This window comes from Chanodichthys erythropterus, chromosome 3 (genome assembly GCF_024489055.1).
Source record: "Chanodichthys erythropterus isolate Z2021 chromosome 3, ASM2448905v1, whole genome shotgun sequence".
In the NCBI taxonomy this organism is placed as follows: Eukaryota; Metazoa; Chordata; class Actinopteri; order Cypriniformes; family Xenocyprididae; genus Chanodichthys; species Chanodichthys erythropterus.
The window spans coordinates 43,387,925-43,412,006 of record NC_090223.1 but is presented as its reverse complement, the minus strand read 5'-3'; the positions used below and the strand labels follow the sequence as shown (position 1 = coordinate 43,412,006).

At 37.0% G+C, this 24,082-nt stretch overlaps 1 protein-coding gene across 4 annotated transcripts in view; it reads left to right on the top strand.

The window, feature by feature from the left end:
* Nucleotides 1-24,082, top strand: part of sdk1a (sidekick cell adhesion molecule 1a) — a 349,997-nt gene that overhangs the window by 135,871 nt on the left and 190,044 nt on the right. For all 4 annotated transcript variants that reach the window (XM_067382425.1, XM_067382423.1, XM_067382422.1 and 1 more), the window contains exons 2-4: nt 4,688-4,847; nt 8,291-8,397; nt 10,785-10,932. In XM_067382425.1, coding sequence (XP_067238526.1) covers nt 4,688-4,847; nt 8,291-8,397; nt 10,785-10,932 — 415 coding nt within the window. The remainder of the gene's footprint in view (nt 1-4,687; nt 4,848-8,290; nt 8,398-10,784; nt 10,933-24,082) is intronic.

Genomic DNA, 24,082 nt, shown 5'->3' with positions numbered 1-24,082 from the left:
GAGGAGGCACGTGCCCTCTCAGATTTATTTTTGCCTTTATTATGATAGGACAGTTACTAGACAGGAAGCGAAGTGGGAGAGAGGGGGACGGGATCGAGAAAGGACCACGAGCCGGGACTCGAACTCGGGTCGCCCGAAGCGCATTGGTGCTACATGTCCCTTTCAGATTTATGAGGCAAATTAAATATATATATATACATATCAAATTTCATATAAACAAACCCGATTTCAAAAAAAGTTGGGACACTGTACAAATTGGGAATAAAAACAGAATGCAATAATGTGGAAGTTTCAAATTTCAATATTTTATTCAGAATACAACATAGATGACATATCAAATGTTTAAACTGAGAAAATGTATAATTTTAAGGGAAAAATAAGTTGATTTTAAATTTCATGGCATCAACACATCTCAAAAAAGTTGGGACAAGGCCATGTTTACCCCTGTGTGGCATCCCCTCTTCTTTTTATAACAGTCTGCAAACTGTTGCATCTTCCTCTTTATGATGCGCCAAATGTTTTCTATGGGTGAAAGATCTGGACTGCAGGCTGGCCATTTCAGTACCCGGATCCTTCTTCTACGCAGCCATGATGTTGTAATGATGCAGTATGTGGTCTGGCATTGTCATGTTGGAAAATGCAAGGTCTTCCCTAAAAGAGACGACATCTGGATGGGAGCATATGTTGTTCTAGAACTTGGATATACCTTTCAGCATTGATGGTGCCTTTCCAGTAAGGTTTACATGAGCCAAGTCATTCACACCAGTCAATTCAAGCAGTTGAAGCGTTATTCAAATTAACATGCTAACATTATCATCTAAAAGCCCATTATAGTAATGGGGGTTTTTGGCAAGTGATACGATGCTAACGATTACAATTAAAACTACAGTCCTGAGCTAGCTAATAACAATAGACACGTGAGATAATGTGTAGCCTACGTGTTCTTAGAATGAACACAAAACGACAAACTTTGATGTTTATGGAAACTAACCCCATAAGAAACAGAAAAGATCTTGTTGCCTCCAATGAAATAAGTTGTTTGGGCACACTTTCTCTTTGTCGGGGTCTTCTTTGTGGATGTAACCATCTCCGAAGTTTGCACTATGCATCTGTTTGCCTCTAAATGTCCAATAATTCGCATGTCCTGCCATTCTTTTTCTGCAGCTAAAGAATCCAGCCGTATGTTGTACTTCAAAACATTTTCAGTGTAACGGCCACGGTTCAGCTTGTCTGCGATATTCTTTGCGGCGTCCATCTTCATTAAATTTTGATATCAGCTAGAGCCAGCCAGGGCGCTGCATATGGAGGGCGGCGGCAATAACAAAAGAAAAAAAAGCCGCCGTATCCGATTCCAGTATGGAAATACAAACAGACAATGACACGCCCCTACTGCGAGATAGAATCTCTGAAAAACCAATACTGCTATCTAAAACACGGAGATGCTTCTTCATGATCTCAACTAACAGATTCTGCAAAAAAAACGAAAATCACCAATTTTGGACTGGTCACATATATATATATATATATATATATATATATATATATATATATATATATATATATATATATATATATATATATGAAATAAGGTTTATTTATGTTTCTGATATTTAGGTCTACTAGCAAATAAATAAACTTGTATGGGCAATTGATATGCCCCTCTCAGAGTCTGAAATTAATTTAAAAATGCATTTCCCCTTCATTTTCCCAGCATCAAATAAGAATAAGAAGTGTAATGAATGAAAGCCGAATCAAGCTGGCAGAGGAGAGCTGCTAGCTAAAGAGGTGAAACACAAAATGGATTGATACTAACAGCTAGAAACTTTCTAACAAGGTGCTCCTCACCCCGGTGAGGACGATTAAACTTGGGTGCGCAGTGTCTTTGCCACTCTTATTGCTTTTTTATATTTACAACCAACCATAAGGCTACTAACATTTTGCAGGTTTTATGTCAGTGCTGGAGGAATGAAATAAGAGGCGTGTCAAGCCTGGCACATCCTTTGATGTTTACAGCGATTAAAAGTTAAGAACAACACAAGCAGGGTTCTGTTTTTGAGCTTTTGTAGGAAGTCTGGTGTTCACCATGTATCGTCTGTGAGAATCAGAGCTCCTCATGTCTTCATGTCAAATATTGAGGCATTTCCTTCAGCGCTGCCTAACTCTTGTGGGAATACTTGGCCCCCAGTGCACTATTTAGGAGATTTAAATGCCTTAGAGGTGAGCAGGTGTCAGCTTGCAGGCATGACTTCCCTCTGAGGTGTACAACTGAAGAGGCAGAGAAGAAGGAGGAGGAGGATGAACGTCAGTATGAGAAGTTGTAGCACAGTCTGAGATTAATCTTAGAATGATTATCCATGATTAACATAAAGTGTTTGCTTTAATTACTACAGCTCTTGATTGCGGCAAAACCTCAAGCTGAAGAAAATGTTTTTGTGATGTATTATTGAACTGAATTTTAATGTTTTGTGAGGAATGTAGGCCAGTTTTATTTAGACCTTCAATAATGAGCAAATTCAATACACTTTTACACGTACAGTAAATTGAAATATTAACTACTCTATACTTGAAATATCTAACTACTTGAAAGGAAGACATTCTGTTTTCATGCATGTATCTTTAAATGCATAATAGGCCCCTGTTAATTTCATAGCTGTGCAACATATGGGCTGCGTCCGAAATTTAATACTTTCCTACTATATAGAAGAAAAACAGTAAGCCATAAGTAAGTGTACTATGTCCAAATACATAGTATTCCCTGGATGACCTATCCTACTTCCGGCATGATTCTGAAGTGAGCATTCAATGAGGCCTCATGAGGCCACGGGTGGGGATTTATAAATGGAAGTGAAGTGCAAGTGACGTAACTAGACGCTGGTAGGTCATGTGACAGTAACAATGTGGCGGATGTAGTACATCCAAATTGCATTCATACTACACCATATTTATGCTATATAGAGAGCATACTTTTTTAACTGTCATGAAGTAAATTTGAAATGTACTATATCAAATTTACTACCTACTCAGTGATTCTACTCCTGATCTTGGATGCAGCGAAGGGCTCTTTAAACAGTCCCAGACTGTTCTTACCTTTGCTAGTAGTAAAATTTAGAGGCTGGACCTTGTAAAAGTTAAATCGAATACCCATGAGCTAGGGGCTCTAGGATAAGACGTGATTGGCAAGATGTCCATCCATAAATTTTCATTGCAGCACCCAAAAACGAGGAAATCTACTTCCACATATAGTCCTTTCATTTTGTGTCCTCCATTCTGGAGAGACGACTATGGTAAACCCATAAAACACCCATAAAGCAATGCCCATCTTTCCTCGCCCACACCGGTCACTCTCAGATATTTCTCAATCGCTCTGACCTCAAGGACACTATGTCTCTCTCAGCTGTCACCTGGAGTCTTACTGGCCCTTGGACTCCATCTCCTTCTTTCACTCCTTACATTCCATTTTTAAAGCCCTCATTGATATTCTCCACAGCAGCTCCGCTGCATCTGTCTACATTCTCCACCATGTGCTCTACAGCAGGTTTGTGACCCCTTGACATTTTGCCCGTTTAGCTGAAACACAGCAATTCCGGAACCTGTACATGAGCTAAATGTGTCTGGATGTAGATATATAAATGCAAAATAATCAATTTAAAGAAATTGCAATTTAATGGATTTTCAATAATTAATTCATTCATTAACAAATTCATTTGCAACGTCCAATACAGGAATCCGTAGAGGTCATGATTAAAAAAAACAAAAAACATTGCAGTCTATCTGTGTATTGTTCACCATGAAAAATATCTAAACATCTCTGACACTGTTTTAATTTACTGCCATAAGATAACACTTATTTTCAGAAAATGTTATGTTTATATTTCTTTGCAGTGACAAATAGTGTTTACTGTATATACTGTATGCATACATCAAACTAGTGTATATATATTGAGGTTTTTGCTTAAAATTAGAAAGCATTTTGCCACTGGGGTAAGAAAACACACTTAATTCAATATGTGTTTTCAAAAACAAGCATTAAATTACACCATTTTGCTTATCGAATAAATCTTTTTGATGTTTATATAATGTTTTTGTCTTGTTTTCCAGTAAAAATGTTTTTGTTTTGTTTTGTTTTTTTTGCAGTGAGTGCGTATCAGCTGAGCCGTAGTTCTCTCGCTTACATATTTCAGATGGTTTATACACTGTATAAAAGAGCCATTGCACGGCACAATTGATTTGTCTGAGCTTTAGGGGAAACACGGCAACGCCACTGACAGAAGTCAGATTCACTGCACCCAGGTGTCCTGTCTTTTTTTATTTCAAATCAAAGCTTGGAGCCTTGCTCTTGTGAAGTGTGGCGAAATCCGCAGATGGAGGATTTAAAAGGTTTGGCGCTGGCTGTCTTTGGTTCTCCGGCGCTGCCATGAAGGATTTCTGTGCCTTTGTAGAAACATATTGCGATAACCTTTGCGTGATTGCCTCGGTTTGTTTGCTCTCACTGAGGAATGGGCATAAATAGGCATCTCTATCGAACGTGGATTTCCGCAATGTTGACGGAACAGGTTATTGTAAATTGAGGAAGGAGTGATGATCCTACATATTGACTTCATCTTTGATGGTTCCTGTGTTGGGTCAGGGTAGCATTACATTGAACTGGCACCTTTACTAACTGTGCCTCTTTCATGTCTGCCTGCAGGTGACGTGGCCCCCTACTTCAAAACGGAACCGGGACCTCCAGAGATCCACCTAGAAGGGAACCGTCTGGTCATGACCTGCCTTGCGGAGGGCAGCTGGCCTCTGGAGTTCAAATGGATGCTCAACAACACAGATATCACAGCCTTCTCCCCTGAGTACAAGTGAGTGCCAGCTTTCATCTTAGGGCTTTCTGGAGATGAAGTCCTGCTCAGAACTGTCTGAAGGTTACAAGGAGAGAGAAAAGCAGAGGCTTGTGGTTAATATGAGAGACAAAAAGTCTAATATTAATCTCCCCTGCAGCTTTTCTTCTGTTCAAGCAGCACATTTATTCACTGTCTTTGGCAGGTATATTAAAGTTGTTCAAAACATGACCATTAACCTTTAGAACAGTATTCTTATTCTGCTGCTGTCTTTTATAGATCCATTTCAGGAATCTTTCTCATTACTTAAATAATGTGTAGCTTTTAATGAAAACAACTTGGAATTTGAAGAACACTCACATTTATAGAATTTTAGAATATTTAAAAATAATCCGAATCTTTTTAATTACATTTTTTTAAATTAGTGTTAAATGTTTCAGCTGTTTCTAACAAGTAATTAGCATACTTGAAAATAATGTTCAAAACAATTTAAGCTCTATAGATTAGTCTATAGTCATTTAGAATAATTTAACCTTGAATTATGAAGCTTGTGTTTTCTGTATAAAGCACTTACTTTCATTCTTCTATAGAAAGCTTCATTCTTTAATTTTCATTAACACTAACAGATTTTACGTTTTCTTTTTCTTTCATTTAAATGAAGCTTACATTAGGTCTTGGAAACTTTTAAAAGTTAAAAGTTATTTTTTGATACCGCTACATTTCAAAAGCCTGTTATAGATATTGTTTAACCTTTGTCCAAGACTTTCAATATTGAAATAATAATTAAATAAATAAATGTGATGATCTAAACAAAAGAGTGAACTCATGTGCCATGTAAAATGAGAAAAGTTTGTTTAAAATCATCTTTTCTACCCTATTATGGCGTATATCTAAGTGAAATGGCTTACTGAACAAAAAAAAGTAGGGTGGCACTTGATTTTGTCCATTAGGATTTGATTGGATTGTAGAAAGTGTTGTCATTTGCTAATTGCTGATCATTTGTGATCATGCCTTTCAAAATTCATAATGTGCACAGAATCGATAAATCATTTATAATAAACACTCCAGCAGTCCATAGAAAACCATAAGAATTGTCCATTTTGATTTCATGGTGTCACATGTACATTTCGCAGTTAAATTCGAAGAAGAGCAAAACACAGGATAGGAGAGAATTTAATAAACACGGGGAATTATCAAAGCAACTACACGTTAAAGGGTTAGTTGACCCAAAAATGAAAATTCTGTCATTTATTACTCACCCTCATGTCATTTCACACCCGTAAGACCTTCGTTAATCTTCAGAATACAAATTAAGATATTTTAGTTGAAATCCGATGGCTCAGTGAGGCCTCCATAGGGAGCAATGTCACTTCCTCTCTCAAGATCCATAAAGGTACTAAAAACATATTTAAATCGGTTCATGTGAGTACAGTGGTTCAATGTTAATATTATAAAGCGATTAGAATATTTTTGGAGCGCCAAAAAAACAAAATAACAACTTATTTAGTGATGGCCAATTTCAAAACACTGCTTCAGGAAGCTTCGGAGCATTGTGAATCTGTGTGTCGAATTTGACACTTGATCCGATTCATGATTCGATACACTGATTCATTACGCTCCGAATCTTCCTGAAGCAGTGTTTTGAAATCGGTCATCACTAAATAAGTTGTTATTTTGTTTTTTTGCCGCACCAAAAGTATTCTCGTCGCTTTATAATATTAATATTGAGCCACTGTACTCATGAACTGATTTAAATATGTTTGTAGTACATTAATGGATCTTGACAGAGGAAGTGACATTGCTCCCTATGGAGGTCTCACGGAGCCGTCGGATTTCAACATAAATATCTTAATTTGTGTTCCAAAGACTAACGAAGGTCTTACAGGTGTGAAACAACATAAGGGTAAGTAATAAATGACAGAATTTTAATTTCTGGGTGAACTAACCCTTTAATCACTGACGACAACAAACACCAAACAAAACTAAGGGTTTAAATACATAGAGAATGCAATCAACAGAACAAGCAACAGGTGCGAGACTAATTAGAAACTATGGTAACAAACAATGAACTAGAATGCAGGCAAAACAATGTCAGAAAGTAAAACTAAATGCCAATAATCAAAAGTTGCCTAAATTGTCTTATTAGCAGTGGGAGTATTGTTCTAGCTGCATGAACATTTATATGATCATGACAGAAGAACGTTCTGATATTAAGTGATTGTACAGTCTACAGGTCTCATGTTAGTCTTTTGAAGCGGAATTTTAATGTTTATTTTAATGCAATACCTTCCTCTATAGACTTCCATTGTAATCGGATAACTGCAGATGCACTATTTGTTTGTTGAAACGAGTCGACATTATTTTCTGGGACAGATGCTGTCAATGGATCTTAACTCTTATTGAACCTGGAACATTCCTTTAATCAAGAAATGAAATTACTAGAAGTGAAGTGCATTCAAATCATTTTTAATTACTTTTTTTTCTTTCTCTAGTTTATGCTGTAGTACATTTAATCAACCATATAATTTCCTAGTTGAGTTCTCTCAATGCTATGTGTTTAATTTCTCAATAATGATAGCCTCTTAGCCTGACCTTTTTTTAATCAGCGTACAGCCTCTGTAGCATTCAGCATTTCCTTAGACGTGTGGAGTGTTAAATCTGCTGAAGAATTGGCCCTATGGGTTCCTTCTGTCTTAATAGAAGAGTCTGCAGCACTGCCCAGCTCTCTTCAGGGACGAATAATGCTTTCATTCGTTACCTGAAGTGTACTGCTGACACCTGATTCATAGTTAATGTCAACTTTTACATTAGATGTTTTGATTTATCCACCATTTAGGAGTCGTATACCTGCTAAAGTAGGTGTTTCACATCTTCACACCTCCTCGTGTCAAGTGTTTCTGCATTTTGTCCATCTACAGAGCTGGTTTGCTCTAATTGGTATTGCTTTTCTCATTATCTTTCATCACCTAAACAGCACGTTCAGAGCTGCCACGGTATTGCTATTGAGTTTCTAAGATCGACGGAAACCACCACCGAGATGCACAAACCCGCCGGGTGGCATTTTCAGAGACATAAACAGATTTGACTAAGTAGTGAGCAACAGTGCATTAGTCATATATTCAGCGTATTCGGAAATGCCAACAGATTTTAATGCCAAAGCGTTCACCACCTCTGCTTTTAGTCGAAGTGGCCTTTTGGCTGAAACCTGATATTCGTCATCATAGCTGGGCATGGAGAGGAGTTCCATGTGCTCTCTTCACACTAATGTGCGAGCTGGCGGAAAAAAGGATAGTCGTGACTGCAAGGGTAAACCTTTTAAACCCAACCCCTCTAAATGGGAACACATTTGTGTTGAAAATCCTTGAATTTGTTGGCAAATAGCAGAGAACTGTTGTTTTTGATGTTTTTTTTTTCCATTCTGGGATGCGAATTAAAGTTGTTGATTCTGTTTTTCTTTCTCTTAGGTACACCATCTCCTCTCTCCGGCGCTCCAATATGGGTGTTTACCAGTGTGTGGTGAGAAACAGGATGGGCGCTCTGCTCCAGAGAAGAGCCGAGATACAAGTGGCATGTGAGTTTGTGTGGTAAAACCTACACTACTGTTGAAAGGTTTGGGGTCGGTAGGAATTTTTTATGTTTGAAAGTCTCCTATGCTCACCAAAACTGCATTATTATTTTATCAAAACTACAGTAAAAAAAAAAAAGTAATATTGGGAAATATTATTACAATTTAAAATAACTCTTTTTCTATTAGAATATATTTTAAAATGTCATTAATTCCTGTAATGGCAAATCTGAATTTCCTGCAAAAATTACTTTACATGACAAATCATTCTAATATGCTGATTTGCTGCTCAAAAAACATTTATTATTATCTGTGTTGAATAAAGATATTATTGTGGAAACCGTGGTAAACATTTCACTTATTTGAAATGGAAATCGTTTGTAACATTCTTTAGGCTGTGTGTCCACCAGAGCGTTTTTTTCCAGCTGCTAGCGTACTTTTTCAGTTGTTTTCAATGGGAACGCCGCGTTTTTTAAACGTCGAGAGCGTAACGAGGCACTGAGCGTCTTTTTTACGCTCAAGTGCTGAGAGCTGGGCGTTTTTTACTCGTCGCCTCGAGTTGAAGAATGTTCAACTTTGAGTAAAACGCTGCGCTCATCACTGTCACTTTTTAGATAGCCATCCAATCAGAGTGGAGGAGGGGCGGGACAAATACAACTCCGACCAACTGTCACATTCTTGCTGTACAACAACATCAACAAACAGAAACAAAATGGATGGGAAATTAATATGGCTGGTCTCCGAACATACATAGCAAAGTAATTTCACATTGTGTCAACATTTTAAGGCTGAATCAAATTACCTGCAAAATTAGTTACTGTATAAGTAACAGTGCCGCGGATATTCCGTATCATAGCAACAAAGTGTCTCAACGGAAAAAAAACGCTGCGCTGCAGAAGCGCTCTCAAGCGCTCACAGACAGGCGTTTTCAGCAGAGCGCCTAGCGTTTTAGCTGGCTAAAAACGCTTAGGTGGACACACGGCCTTACCGTCACTTTTTGATCATTGCATTAATGCAAAAATATTGAATGGTAGTATATTGAACATCAAAACAATTCACTAGAGGTCCTCTCCATACATACATACTGTAGTGTAAATGATACATTTATGGTGCTTTTGCATACTTTTTGAAACTTGAAAACTTCTTTGTAAATGCATGAAAAAAAAAATCCTCTTTCTTGCACTCTCATGTGAAGACCTAAGTGATACTATTCACAGGTTCCCAGTTATGCTTTGAATAAGGCAGCATTTACACTTAAAGAGGAAGATGCTGTGGTAGAAAAGCCAACTAGGTGTTGAACTGTAGCGTTTATAACATGCTTTAAAGGTACACAGTGACCCAGACTGACTGTTACAGATTCTTCCAACATTTTCACTCAGAGAAACATTCGGCCAGGATGGAGTTATCACAGTGATTAAATGAGAAATCATTCATTTAAGATCATATTTCTTTATTTTCCCAAATCAATCCAGCAGACAAGATTGCTTGTTATTTAGTGAAGTTTGTTATTTCTTCACCAAAGTCCTTTGGGCTGGTACTTGGTGTGTTTCGACCTCAGGAACCAGGATGTTTCGGGTAAAAATTTCCCCCTCAGAAAGTCCATGCTCGCTAGGTAGTACTTTTTCAAAATTCAGGAACTTTCAGGGGTGGGGCTTGGGCACTGAACATGCTGATCATTTGAGATTTGATTGGTTGACTCTACGCCACATTTTATTTCAACCACCATTTTTAAAAGTCTTTTGCAGTGCGTGCAGTAAGAGTTGTTTGCTATTCAATGGAGTTAAAAAAATATGACCAATGGACCGACAACAAGTTTCAGGCTTTGTTAAGCTTATATGCTGAGGATGAAATCCAGCGGGAACTGGAAAGTCACATGCAGTCCTTCGTCACCAGACTCAATCTTCACGGTACTTTAGATTGTGATGGAAATGCAGACAGCAACAGGTCTGGGGAAAAATAACGTTTCTGGGACAAATTGTTCTGGGTAATTTCGGTGGAAAAATGGCTTTGGTTTATGAATATTAATTAGGTGATGCAACGTTCAAACTGTAGTTTGACAGTAAGTGATTTGTATGTTAGCCAGTTTAGAAATACCACTTAATGGCTACAGTTGTATTTAAGAACACTTCAAATCAATGTGAAAACGGCACCACTGGAATTATATCACCAAAGTCAAAGCACAATGTGCTAGACGTTCTTTTGTTCTGGATGGTGATGCAATCTTGCTGTGCTGTGCTCTATGAATAAATGTTTGAATAAATGTTTCTGATTGAACACCTCTGCAGTTTGTACCAAAAGCCTCTGTTGTACTGAATGTATCATCAGGGTTGCTTTTTGGGTGGGTAAAACATTCTCCCTTGGTTGTAATAACATCCCTGACTTTTTTCTCGCAGATATGGGCGACTTTATTGACAATGACCAAAGAAAGACAGTGACACAGGGCCGGGCCGCCATCCTCAACTCCCCAGTGGTCAGTTGCTTCCCGCGGCCACAGGTGACATGGTTCAGGGACGGCTACAAGATCATTCCCAGCAACAGAGTGTAAGTAGAGCTTAATTGCTTGTCTAATCTTTAAACCTGAAAGCCTGTTCATTAGGAAAGTTCTGGGTGACCCAGCACAGGTCCCTATGGCTTTGGGTTCACGTGGTGCGTTGTAAGAGATGTAATTACATTCACTGTTCAAGCTTAATCCCTCTGGGCCTCCATTTACGGCAGCCCACACTGGAAAATGTTGGAGAAAACAGAGAGACACTTCAGCCAGTGATGCAGAAGACGTGGATACTGTGCACAGCTTTCTTTGAGTGTTTTTCTCCCACTGCCTTGTCACAGAAGTGCAATTAATGCCTGTTCCCGGCCCTTCTTTAATCTTGCTACGGTAGTTCTTCATTGCCTTTTTCTAATTAGCAGCTCACCCAGGCTGAAATCGACGAGGCTGATCCGTTTCGCCGTTATCAGTCAAGTGTCTTTCATTTCGACGAGACCCAAATAAAAACTCCACCACTGAGACACATCTAATGACTCACCTTTCACTCCGCACATACAGCGGTGGGCCCATTTGAGAATTGCATTTGATTTCGGCAGAAGGTGTAATTGAAAAGTAAACAGGCTAACGTAGTTAAATTTAGAAATAGACCTGGGGTAGTAATGACTTGCATTCATTCCATTTGTCTTCAGGCTTGGATTGATTTGTTAGAACGATGTTCAGGCAGTTTTATTTTTAATAAAAACACTCAAAAGTGAGCTGCAGAACTGTGGTTGTGGTTCTGTGATTCCATTTACACCTGGAATTAATATCAGTCAGATGTGGACAACCAATAACTCATGTCTAGTCAGAAAAGCATAGGACCAAATTGCATTTGTTGTATAAATGCTAATCTGTCATGCCCATTAAATTCACCTAGGACCCAGGCCATATTTTCCAACCCATTTTCATAAATGTTGCATGTCTGAAGACCTTTGGGCAAAAAGCCCCCTAGAGTCTTTATTGCTACCTACAGGTAAACTCACAGCTCACACTCTATTATAAGAGAAGTCACAGAGAATTTTGTTTTTATTTGCATTTTATTTTATTTGAATGGTATTCGCAAAACAGTGATTGACTGTCATAAAGCTGCAAGTAATACAATGATTTAGAATCAGATTTAATAATAACATTTCAATCTAAGCTGTGGGTTTATTTATTTATTTATTTGTGTCTAGCTGAGGTTATTCACCATCAAGTTGTTCCAAGCCTGTATGAGTTTCTTTCTTCTGTTAAACACAGAAGAAGATATTTTGAAGAATATCGGTAACCAAACAGTTGATGGGCCCATTGACCTTTCAAAACCCATATTTCTGTTTAAAAAATGAACAAAAGCCTTATTGGTTTGGAACAACATGAGGGTGAGTAAATGATGATAGAATTTTCATTTTTGGGTGAACCATCCCTTTAAGAAGCACAATTTATGACACCATTGTTATTGGATTTTGTTCAAAGTAATTTCAAGAAACAATTACATACATTTCAGTACTTTCCCACTCAAGTGTAATTGTATGTCTGGAAATTGCTGCAGGGACATAACGGCAATGACCACTCAGTGAACTGATTTGCTTTAAAGTGACAAGTGAACAGTGAAGAACCGGGAACAAGGAAATCAAGAAAACACGTAGTTTGTGCATATATCCTGTGCTGTTCTGAAGTAAAATTGTGTATTTGGTTGAAAGGCATGTTGGAAGGTGGATATATGGGCTCTTCGTAGATGTAGTTAAGGTGGCTTGGCAACATGCCAGCTCAATAATTGGACCGGTGCTCTCCTGCCAGTGCTTTGACAGAATATTGCATCATGACAGAAAGCAGGGCGCATACATAAAATCAATATGCCACTGCTGACAATGTTCACTGCCGCATATATGCAGCTGAGGGAATCTGTACCTTTGGGTTTCTGGCGATCTTCCCAGACAGCGCTACTGCTTTGACCCTATACGTGGCCCAGCTGGTGTCTTCGGCATCCAGACTCGAACCCAGAAGCTCACCCAGCCCTGAGGACGATAGAGTAATATCAAGCAATCATACATCCAGCCAAGCCCATTAGCGCACTATTGCATGTGATGTCACATCCTTAATTGTTCTGTGGCAGCGGCTGAAGCAATGCAATCAGCTTAGCCATTTAAACTGGCACTATGTGTTACTGGGCAAAATCCCCAGGATGGACTTTGGGAAATTGGGCTGTACTTCATAAGCACTTGACTGGCATGGTCATTACATTAACTGCCCTTGTAGGATCAAAGTTTATCTATGTGCTGTGATCTACGGCCCTGACTCAATATTAACATGGATGAACATGCCGCAACATAAATCTATTTGTGAGTCTCATAAGATGTTTCCATCACAGAACTGATAAATGCTGCTTTGTAGCTAACTAATGCCCTTCAGAATAAGTGAAGGAGTTGTTTGTTTAGATGAATTTGTCAAAACTTGTATAATTATGCTCAGTATGGATATATAAACTAGACCACTGACCACTGGCAATTTCTAAGTCAAGAGGTTCCCAAAATAACAAGATTGTTACATTAATAATAATAATGATACAAGCATGGACAACATTTCTGACATTCTGCTCTAGAGATTCTGAGAAGTCAGCTAGCTTAATCAGACTATTTCTGTCATAACTGCTGCTTCCTGTACCATCAGATGTTTTGATTAATCAAAATGGCACAGATGATGTAGAACACCAAAATATACAGTGGCCTATAAAAGTATTATAATAGTATAAGTAAAAGAAAAAATGTCTAAATGATGTTTTATTAAAGGCTTAGTTCACCCTAAAATGAAAATTCTGTCATTAATTACTCACCCTCATATCGTTCCACACTCGTAAGACCTTCGTTCATCTTCGGAACACAAATTAAGATATTTTTGAATAAAATCCAATGGCTCAGTGAAGCCTCCATTGACAGCAAGATAATTAACACTTTCAATGCCATGAAAGCTACTAAAGACATATTTAAAACAGTTCATGTGACTACAGTGGTTCTACCTTAATGCAAAAAAACAAATAGCGACTTTATTCAACAATATCTAGTGATGGGCGATTTCAAAACACTGCTGAATGAAGCTTCAAAACTTTACAAATCTTTTGTTTCGAATCAGTGGTTAGGGACTTGGTTCAAACTGCCAAAGTCATGCGAACCATTGAAATTTTGTATCGTTTACTGAAATCACGTGACTTTGGCAGTTTGATACACGCTTCGAACCACTGATTCAAACCAAAAGATTCGTTAAGCTTCGAAGCTTCATGAAGCAGTGTTTTGAAATTGCCCATCACTAGATATTGTTGAATAAAGTCCTTATTTTGTTTGAGGGTGAGTAATTAATGACAGAATTTTTATTTCAGTCACTTAAGTCAAAAATTACAAGAGACAAAATTTAGTAAATTTTTTATTGGCATATTTGCTAAAGTTACAATTTGGCGGTATGGCTCTGTTCTAAATTCCTCGTCCTTTCATGAGCTCCATGAAAGCCAAGACTGGGAACATCAGCAGCTTCTGGGGACAACCTCCATTTTTTTAACTGGGAGAGCAGCAGAAAATCCCCCTATTGAGAACATGCATCAATGACAACAGAATGACACTGATTAAGTTATACACAAGATTAAGGAGGAGCTGGGGAGGAGGTGGGTTGCAAGCAGCGTGCAGTGGAAGCAGCCAAGCAGGCAGAGAGACGGGAGCTGCATTTAAGTAATGCGCCTTATTTTAGAGTTGCCAATGGAGTCCATAGAAATTGGATCAGCTGATATGGGTGGGGTTGGAATTTGAGAATCAGCTGATAGCGGAGCTTGACTATGAGGCCTGCCTGAACTAATGCTGGCGCTTAATTTTTGGATAAACTAACCCTTTAACAAAGTTTGGGAGGAGCAGGTCCAGATAATTAACCTAATTAGCACAAATGGAGAGCATTCAGTTAATCAACTCAACCAATGACAAGAGGTATAAATACAGCAGGCTTACCTCTGTTCGTTTACAGTTTATCAGCATCCCTCCTCCATCTGAAAAACAAATTATGCTGGATCTATTCTCTCAAACAAGGACTTTGCTTTTCTTAGCTATTTTTGTAATCACTTGTAACCAATGTGATTTTTACTAAATGTAAGTCCTTCACATTACCAATGGACATGCATAACTCAAGGTACTGTCTCACTAGACTTTGCGCTTCCTTCATCTTCATTCATATGCATGATCAAATGTGGGAGGAAAATGGAAATGAAAGCATGTCCATAGATTTTCTGTGGTTGACTATGTACCAAAGTTCTAGCTGGTGAACTCTGACCTGTGTATGTGCATAATTGACAAATAGAGTATCTAAACCCTACAGATGGACTCAAATTGGCATGGTTTGCATTGCTGTGGTGGTACAGAGCAGATAATATACAGTACCATTCAAAAGTTTGGGGATAGTAAGATATGTGGGTAATACTTTACAGTAAGGTTTCATCTGTTAACAATAGTTAACTACATGATCTAACAATGAAAAATACTTCTAAAAATACCTCAGTTGTTATGTATGTTAATTTCAACATTTACTAAGGCATTATTAAAATCTTAAGTTCTATCTGTTAACATTAGGTAATGCGCTGTGAACTAACATGAACATTAAAATTTTAACCATTAACATTAAGGTTAATAAATGCTGTAAAAATTTATTTATTTATTTATTGTTCATTGTTAAAGTTAGCTAATGCACTAATGTTAACAAATGAGACCTTATTGTAAAGTGTTACTTTTTTTTTTTTTTGAAAGAATTAATTAATTCTTAAAATTAATATTAAGCAGCACAGTTGTTTTCAGTGATTTCTGAAGGATTTGGAGTAATGATGCTGAAAATTCAGCTTTGCATCACAAGAATAAATCACATTTACAATATATTGAAATTTTAAACCGTAATAATATTCTACAATATTACAGTTTTTTTTCTGACCACAAACTTTTGAACAATACTGAATTTAAACATGTTATATTTGTTATTATTTATTATTTGTTATAAACACAAGTCCTAGAGCATGTCATCATATTTGTTGCAGGATCTGAAGTAATCTCAATTCTCAAAGCCTACTGTGTAAGCCACAACTCGAGTCTGAATAGCACAACATTGTGAACAATATTTCTGTTTTATCATTTGAAACCTGATATAAAGTGATATAGTATCATGTCTCTTTCAAATAAATGCTGTCTGATTTGATATTTTGTATCCAGTGTAATCACGTTTGTGCATTTTTACGTGTGTGACTTGAGTGTCCAAATACGCTTTGTGGCCACAGCAACTTTTCATTCATTTCAAGCTGTCCATTTCGAATTCCAGTATGAAAATGCATCTCATTGAGATGTAGAAAGCAGAGGCACCACTCAGTGAAAGCAGCTTCAGGCGGTCATATTTATTCCAGTACGGCTTCATTGCAAATGCTCATTTCCTTTGCCCTGCAGATCTTTGTTTTCTTGTAATCAGCTTATGAATTGTTGAGCTATGTATTCAATATATTAATCCAACTCCCTGTTTGATAGCCCGTTGAATATTTCCTAAAGAAAAGAGATTTTTATTAACTTCATCACATGTCGCTGTGCAGTATTGCAGCATTATTGTTTCTTGAGCTCTGTGTTTTCTATAGTTTCAGTTTTTCCTTGGCCTCAGAAATGTCCCTTTGGTCTGTTAATGTAGCATGAAATAAGCAGCCATGTGGACGGGCGACGCTTCCCTGTGTGATTCCTATCGCAGCCGAGTTCTGAAGGATAACTGTTCCGCAATCCAAATGGTCCACAGTTTTTTTTTAACTCCTCTTCTGTGTGGTTACGGCTTCTCCTTCCCCATCTCCCTTAGTTTTTTTTTTTTGGTCTTTTTTCTTCTCTGTGAGCCACACAAAGGCAGAAAGTTGTTAAAGCATAGAGGTCCAGAGGTGAATGCCAAAGCAGGGGAGGACAGTGACGCACGGGCCTTTGAAAGTCACTCTTATTGTTCCACACTGGCTTCCCCTTTAGACAGCATGAAACTTTCATGATGGCGATAATTACCCCATTGGTGAGAAGTGCTTTCTGTTGCCACTGCAGATGAAAGTAGCAGGTTGGAAATAAGATATTGCGTCTACCTCTCATCGCTTTGTCCTTGCATCCTCCTCTACCTTGCTGAATTTTTCATCATTCATTATTTGAAATCTTTGATGTTTCCACCCATTACGAGCTATTCAGGCTCCCATCGCGCTCGGCACATAAAACGGCTTCCACGCTAGAATCATCCTGTCCCGAGTACCACCAGCAAGAAACCAGACAATAAAGGAAGTGCTCACAGGAAGACGATTACTTTCCTCTGTACAAGCAACAGGGCTGTGGTGTTTGTGAGATGACGGTGGTAGCAGACATGTGCTGTGTTTTTGCTCCACCATATGTAAATCTCTTTTCTTTTGTCAAGGGACTTAACTCCCAAACTCCTGCATGTTCTGGCAGATTTAGTGCACCAAATTACACTTGCCACAGGCTTTTCAAAGTACTTGTACTTTAGATGAGTAAAACTGATTGTTTTCTTGTTTGAAAAAGTCACTTGTCTCAGAACTTGAAATAATTGAGCATTGCTAAACCCAAATGACAGGAGATGCGTGACGCAGACTTAAAGGGATAGTTCACCCAAAAATGAAAATTTGATGTTTATCTGCTTACCCCCAAGGCATCCAAGATGTGGGTGACTTTGTTTATTCAGTAGAACACAAATGATGATTTTTAACTCCAATCGTTGCCGTCTGTCAGTCGTATAATGCATGTCAATGGGAATTCAATCTATAAGAGTAAAAAAAAAACACGACAGACAAGTCCAAATTAAACCCGGCGGCTCGTGACGACACATTGATGTCCTAAGACATGAAACGATCGGTTTGTGCAAAAAACCAAACAGTATTTATATAATTTTTTACCTCTAAAACACCAGCTGCCCTCCACATCATTGGGGTAAGCAGATAAACATCAAATTTTCATTTTTGGGTGAACTATCCCTTGAACAAGAAACTCAATATACTTTATTATCACAGAGAACTAATGTCGCTAACTTTACCTTGGAACACTGAACAGAAGAAACAGAGGGCTTATATACATAGGCTTATATACATAGAAGAGTGGTAATCAAAGAGACAAGAAACAGGTGTGCACTAATTAGAAACCATAGCAACTAACAATGAGAATGAGAACTCTGGCAAAACAGGAACAGGGAAAAATAATGAAAATGAAACCAAAACACATTGAAACCTAACATAACCCTAACAGAATTTTTGAAAAAAGTACAGATTTAGGTCATTACAATTTGAGCAAAATAGGCATTTAAAAATAACAATAATAATAATAATTTTATATTTATTTAATTTTCTTTTTGCTGACATTAATTAATTAAAAAAATGTTAGATCTTGTCAAATAATTATGATACAAAGAAGAATAATTTATTATTATTACTATTATTATTATGTACATAACCTTTTCAATTATTTATTTGCAATTTTATTACATTTTTAACCCTATAAGCTAATTCATGAAACATTTTTGTGGGATCTTTGGGGATTTGATAATTATGATAGGAATAGTTTATTATTGTTGTTGTTGTTATTATTAAGAGAATTGAGAATTAGCATGAATATAATATTATACTATAATACATTTTGTATTTATTTAAGTGTTTGAATTATATGTTTACATTTTAACCCTGATGTGAGCTAATTAATAAAATTATTTTTGTCTGATTTTAGGTGATTTGGTATATTAAAACATGAGCTTGGCTCAATTATTATGGTCGAAATAAGAATAACTATAATGTATTATTATTATTATTATTAATGATAGTATTTTTATTAGAATGAATATAATCTTAATATACTGTAATATATATTTTTGTATTTTTATGTAATTCATTATTATTATTATTATTATTATTTTTTTTGTCCTGATTTGAGCAATACATTTTTGTCAGATCTTATTGTTGATTTGATATGTTATTGAAACTAAAGCTATGCAAAAAAAAAAAAAAAAAAGGGCAGTTTCTGGCTTTCTTCATTCAAGTAGATAGGAGCTGTTGTAGCATGACTAGAAAATAGCTTTACAAAGTTGCTGAGTGGACTGATTTGCTTAAAAAGGGCTTTAGCAAAACTTAAAAACTCCAAGGAAGCCATTTTCGAGCTTTTTGGGCTCTGAATTCTAGGCATATGCTCTCCTGAAAAGAATGAGATATCAGATTTATTCTGAGCTGAATTGTACTGGTAATGTGTTTGTGATTTGCTATTATTATTTCTAATCATGTTAGATAGCTTTTTTCCTTCTCCTTTATTCAGCTGTTTGCCATTGTTCCATGTACTCCTCTCCACAGGTAGTAAATGATGTGTTAGACAAATGTAATAAGGAGGTGGTGACAAGATTGAGAAATACGTCTTTGCCCTGTCACTCACAGTAGGGTTCGAGCCGCTGCCCTTTTCTCATATTCTTGCCGGATGGACATGTCTATTTTGAATCAATGTGGTTTGGCTCTGAGGAGTCAAATGAAAAATGACGTAGGCTTGGCTAATTCGATAAAGGCCGTTTATGTGGCCTGGTTTTAATACACCTGCTGGCTGGTAGGGCCCCTTTATGAAGTTAATTATTGAGAGCCATCATCAGTCAATTGGGGCATCTGTGGGGTGAGCCTGTTCTAGCCCAAGGCCTCTGCCCACATTTGTCTTCATCCACTCCCTCCTTCATTCTTAAATAAATTAGTCTGTTGTCACTGCTAAAGCAGAGACACAGAGAATCCAGTCCAGGTACTTTCCACGATTTGGGTACAGTTTGGACTTTAAACTACATCACAATATCTTCTGATATATATTGCTATAACGATATCAATGATGACATAAATATAGTACCATTCACCACTGTTTTTGGCTACAAGTGATAGCTGTATGCAGTCTTGAGAGCCTCAGAAACACAATCATTGATCTAAAGTAAAACGTATCCATCATCAAATAGGCTCATATAATATACCAATTAGATTAAAGAATTAAAAAAAAAAAAAAGTAAAAACCCAAACACCAGCCCTTGCAGAAATGGAAAAGATGCAAATATACTTTTCTTCTGTAAAAGTGCAGATAATGTTTGAATAGTGAAACTGAACTGAAAAACATCACACAATAATAATTAATAATTCAAATGACAAGTTATGTAAATGTGAATGGGTCAATGATGTGTCATTTTTCTGTTCAAAGGCCTTAATAATAATTAAAAAAAACAAAGATATGACATACAAAATATGTAATGTAGTACAACTAGATCTCTTTTACTGAATTCAAAATTATTTATTAATTAATTATATTTTGCTACATATAAAGGTATTTTTTAAGATTTTGAAGTGTCAAAAGGTAATTCGGTTTAACCGTTCAAAACCGTCATTTGTGATTAAAATATCTTTTAATAGCATTTTTTTTTTTTTTATTCTGGCATGATTTTATAACATCATATATCAACATAGTGCAAAATGGTATTAAAATTATGTGTAGAAGTTGTTGCTTTGTTATGATAAAGAATGTCCGGAAAAATGAATTTCATTCATGTTATTCGGAGTAACCAATATAAAGGGACCATTTTGGATCAAGTCATGCGGTCAATATCATGTGACAGGATGCAACATCATTCAGACATCTGCACAGGACCACATGGTCATGAAGCAAAGTAACTAACTCTCTCTTAACTAATTGAAAAATTCATGTTTTTACTTTCACGCATGTCCCGAAACATCAGGTGATTCGGTTCAACCGCTACAAAACACGGACATTGTTGTAATATTTAAAAAACTTGTATTAAATATAAAATGTTTGATTGTCCTCTTGATATCAGCCTGTTAGCATTGTTTGACAATATCGTCATTCGGTATAACCGAAAATTTGGTTAAACCGAATGACTTTTTTAGAGACAAATTTTGTCCATCTTGTAATAAATGATAAAAGCAGTGTTCATTGATTATAAAACCACATAATCTCATTGTTAACACTGAATAAAACTTCACGATTAATTATGTCTCCATTATGATAGTTGTTTTCGCTCTGCATGTGAGCTTTGAATGGGTCGCAAACAGAAATACGTCATCAACTAGGCTTTATCCTTATTATCGCAGGAAGAAAAATCTTGGGGAGAATTTTAACCGGTATATTGCAACCGATTAGAGAATTTTTACTGGTATATCGCCCATCCCTAGTTCGAACAACCACAAAAAGACATTATGGGGAAGCGCACTAGCCAGATGGGATTTAAACTGTCGACTGAAGTGTTTTTTGTTGTTGTTTTTTCTAAAGACAATGTTCTCTCAATGTTCTTTCGGCTGCTCTCGTCTCCGGTCATGTCTCCAGTCATACATTCATATGTATTTTGCGTGAGCTTATTTTGTTCGATCAAAAAATGAAGAAAAAAAAACAACACATTTACTCAACCCATAGACCCTCCCCTCGAAGAAATCGGGACAGAATGGTCGAAAGCGGACAAAATTGATGGATTAAAACACCAAGTGTAAATGGATATGTGTCTGCCTCGTCTACTTGTGATTCAATCACCCAAAACACATCTTAATACCAGGTGTAAACAGGGCCTGAGTCACCTATAGGAACACTGTCAGAGGCCATTTTAAAGTTGTTTTTGATTAAAGCATCTCTCAGGCCGGTGGCGTCTGCTGAAAGTGGCTGGCAGAGTTACACAGGTCTCAGACACAGTGGTGGCATGATGCCGCTGAGTGACAATAAACCATGAAAGGAGTCTGAGCTCGGAGGAGCCGTGTGCCCTCGTCTCTGCTTTCACACCTCTGACAGTGAAATAATGCAGCCGGAGGAAGGGGATGCAGCGCCCAACCTCAAATCAGAAATGAGCTCATATAGCACTCATCCTGCAGACGCTACAGTGAAACCCAGCAGTCTGGAGAGATGCTGCTACGCTTCTTTCAGTAAACACAAAGAAAGTAGCAGATAAGGAAATGGTAATGAAAATGTGAATGAAGAGGCTTCCCTCACACCCACATGAGATGCCTGCCTGATAGGAAGCTTGTTAGATGCCAATAAAGAAAAGTTTGGACTGCTCACAAGCAGAAAAGGTTTGTGTATTTGAGAGCAATTTGTGTATGTCTGACTCTGCTTACTGGCAGCTCTTTTGGAGCTGAAGTGTGATTAAATGTTGCTAAAGAATTATCATTGACTCCAATTACACATTAATCAGGACCGGTATCGAGCCGAATCATGGATGATAGATAATTGCCTTTTCACAGGCTATTCCAGAGAGGTTGTTGGATTGCACATAGAAATAGAGAAGGAATGCCACCACTAAATTATTATGATTGATTGGACTGAAATATGAAGAGCCTGCGTGCTCGAAATGTTACCGTTGTGAAAGTCCGTTATTAAATTTTTGTATTTTTGGAGCCGTGGTGTGCTGACTTGTTTTCTGGGTTTTTTTGTTTTTTTTTGTTTATTGGACTGAAGTATAGAAACGATTGTCCCATGATCCCATAATACAATCATATAGCGCAGGATAGTGGTTGGCATTGTAACAGGAATGACTCTCAATAGCCCTATTTGGAGAGTAATTGTTTTACATGTCGTCATGATGCAATTTCAGCATTAATAGGTGCTAGTCTGCGATTTTATTGCCTTGTGAATGGGAAATGTCAGTGTTTTTTCTCTCTCTCTCTCACCACCCAGGAGAAATTCATGGACAAATTACCTACTGTTGTTTGACAAACACCACAGTCATGTGGTAATTTAATTCCTGTTCGATTTGTCATCTCTGAGTTTTCATGGAGTAATTGGCCCAAAAGTTGTTTTACCATCTCAATGCATATGTTTTATTTTGGAGAAGCCATGTAAATTGCCATGTTTTTGTCCTTTAGACTTTTCAAAATTAAACTTTTAAAACACGCTTTATATGTAAGCAATAAGGTACGAGGCTGTGCTGTATCTTGAATAAGTCACGGCTGAAGGGCGTTGTTAGGCACTAGCTTTCAGTACCTTATTTCTTTATAAAATGGTTACCACACAATATACAAATATTAAAGCCAAAAAATATGTATCAATGCAACTTTCATAAAGTAAAATCACTAAAAGCCTCCTTCCGCCGGAAAAAATAGTCCCTGATCGTGAACAGCAACAGAAGTTACATTATTACACCATTAGATGGCAGCAAAGACTGTCTTTATGAGTGTGTTAGTCAGTAGCGAAGACTTTTACATTGAAAAGACTGAATTGTTGTGAACACGGAACAAGACGCACCTGACAAATGCTTTGACTAGCGCTGTCAGTCATGGGAAAACCCCTTAACTGTTAAAAGGACAAGATAATACATCGGACATTTAAACAGATTTTTTATTATGAACATAGGACTGACTGAATGCAGGTAATAAACTCACTCACTCGATCTCTTTCTCACAATATAATATTCTACATAATACAATAAGCTTCAATGAACAATATCAATGAGAACAAACATGTTTATGTTGCTAAGAGTGGTTGCTAAGGGTGTTGTGTAGTGATACACAGAACCGTTGGATGAAGTGGTCATAACTGTGTGTTACTGTGAATGAAACACAGCTATTGACCAATCAGAATCAAGGACATGAACTAATCGTTTTATAAACATGAATACATACGTGAATGTTCATTTTCTATATATTGTTTTGAAAGATGCTCACCAAAGCTACATTTATTTGTTCAAAAATATAGTATATTGTGAAATACTATTACAATTTAAATTAATGTTTTTCTATTCAAATATATTTTAAACTCTAATTTATGTCTGTGATGTCAAAGCTGAATTTTCAGCATCATTACTCCAGTCTTCAGTGTCACATGATCCTTCAGAAATCTAAATAACTTTATTAGGTGGGAGGCAAAGTTGTAAACACATGAATTTTTATTATATAATATTTTAAGTGGATTAAAATAAGATAAATTGAGGCATGATAAAAAAAAAATTCAAGGTTTGAGTTTAAATCTGTTACTTGTAATAAAAATCATTCCGACTAGTGCTTTTAACATTATTTGAAGTGTCTCCTTTTCAAAAAGCATCTCATAAGTCACCACAGATTATTCCCAGTTCACTACCCGCATTCAGCAGAGGAAAACCTGGACTAGACATGTGAATGAATGAGACGTTCTGTGTTTGCTGGAAAAATGAAAAGGAAGATATCTATCT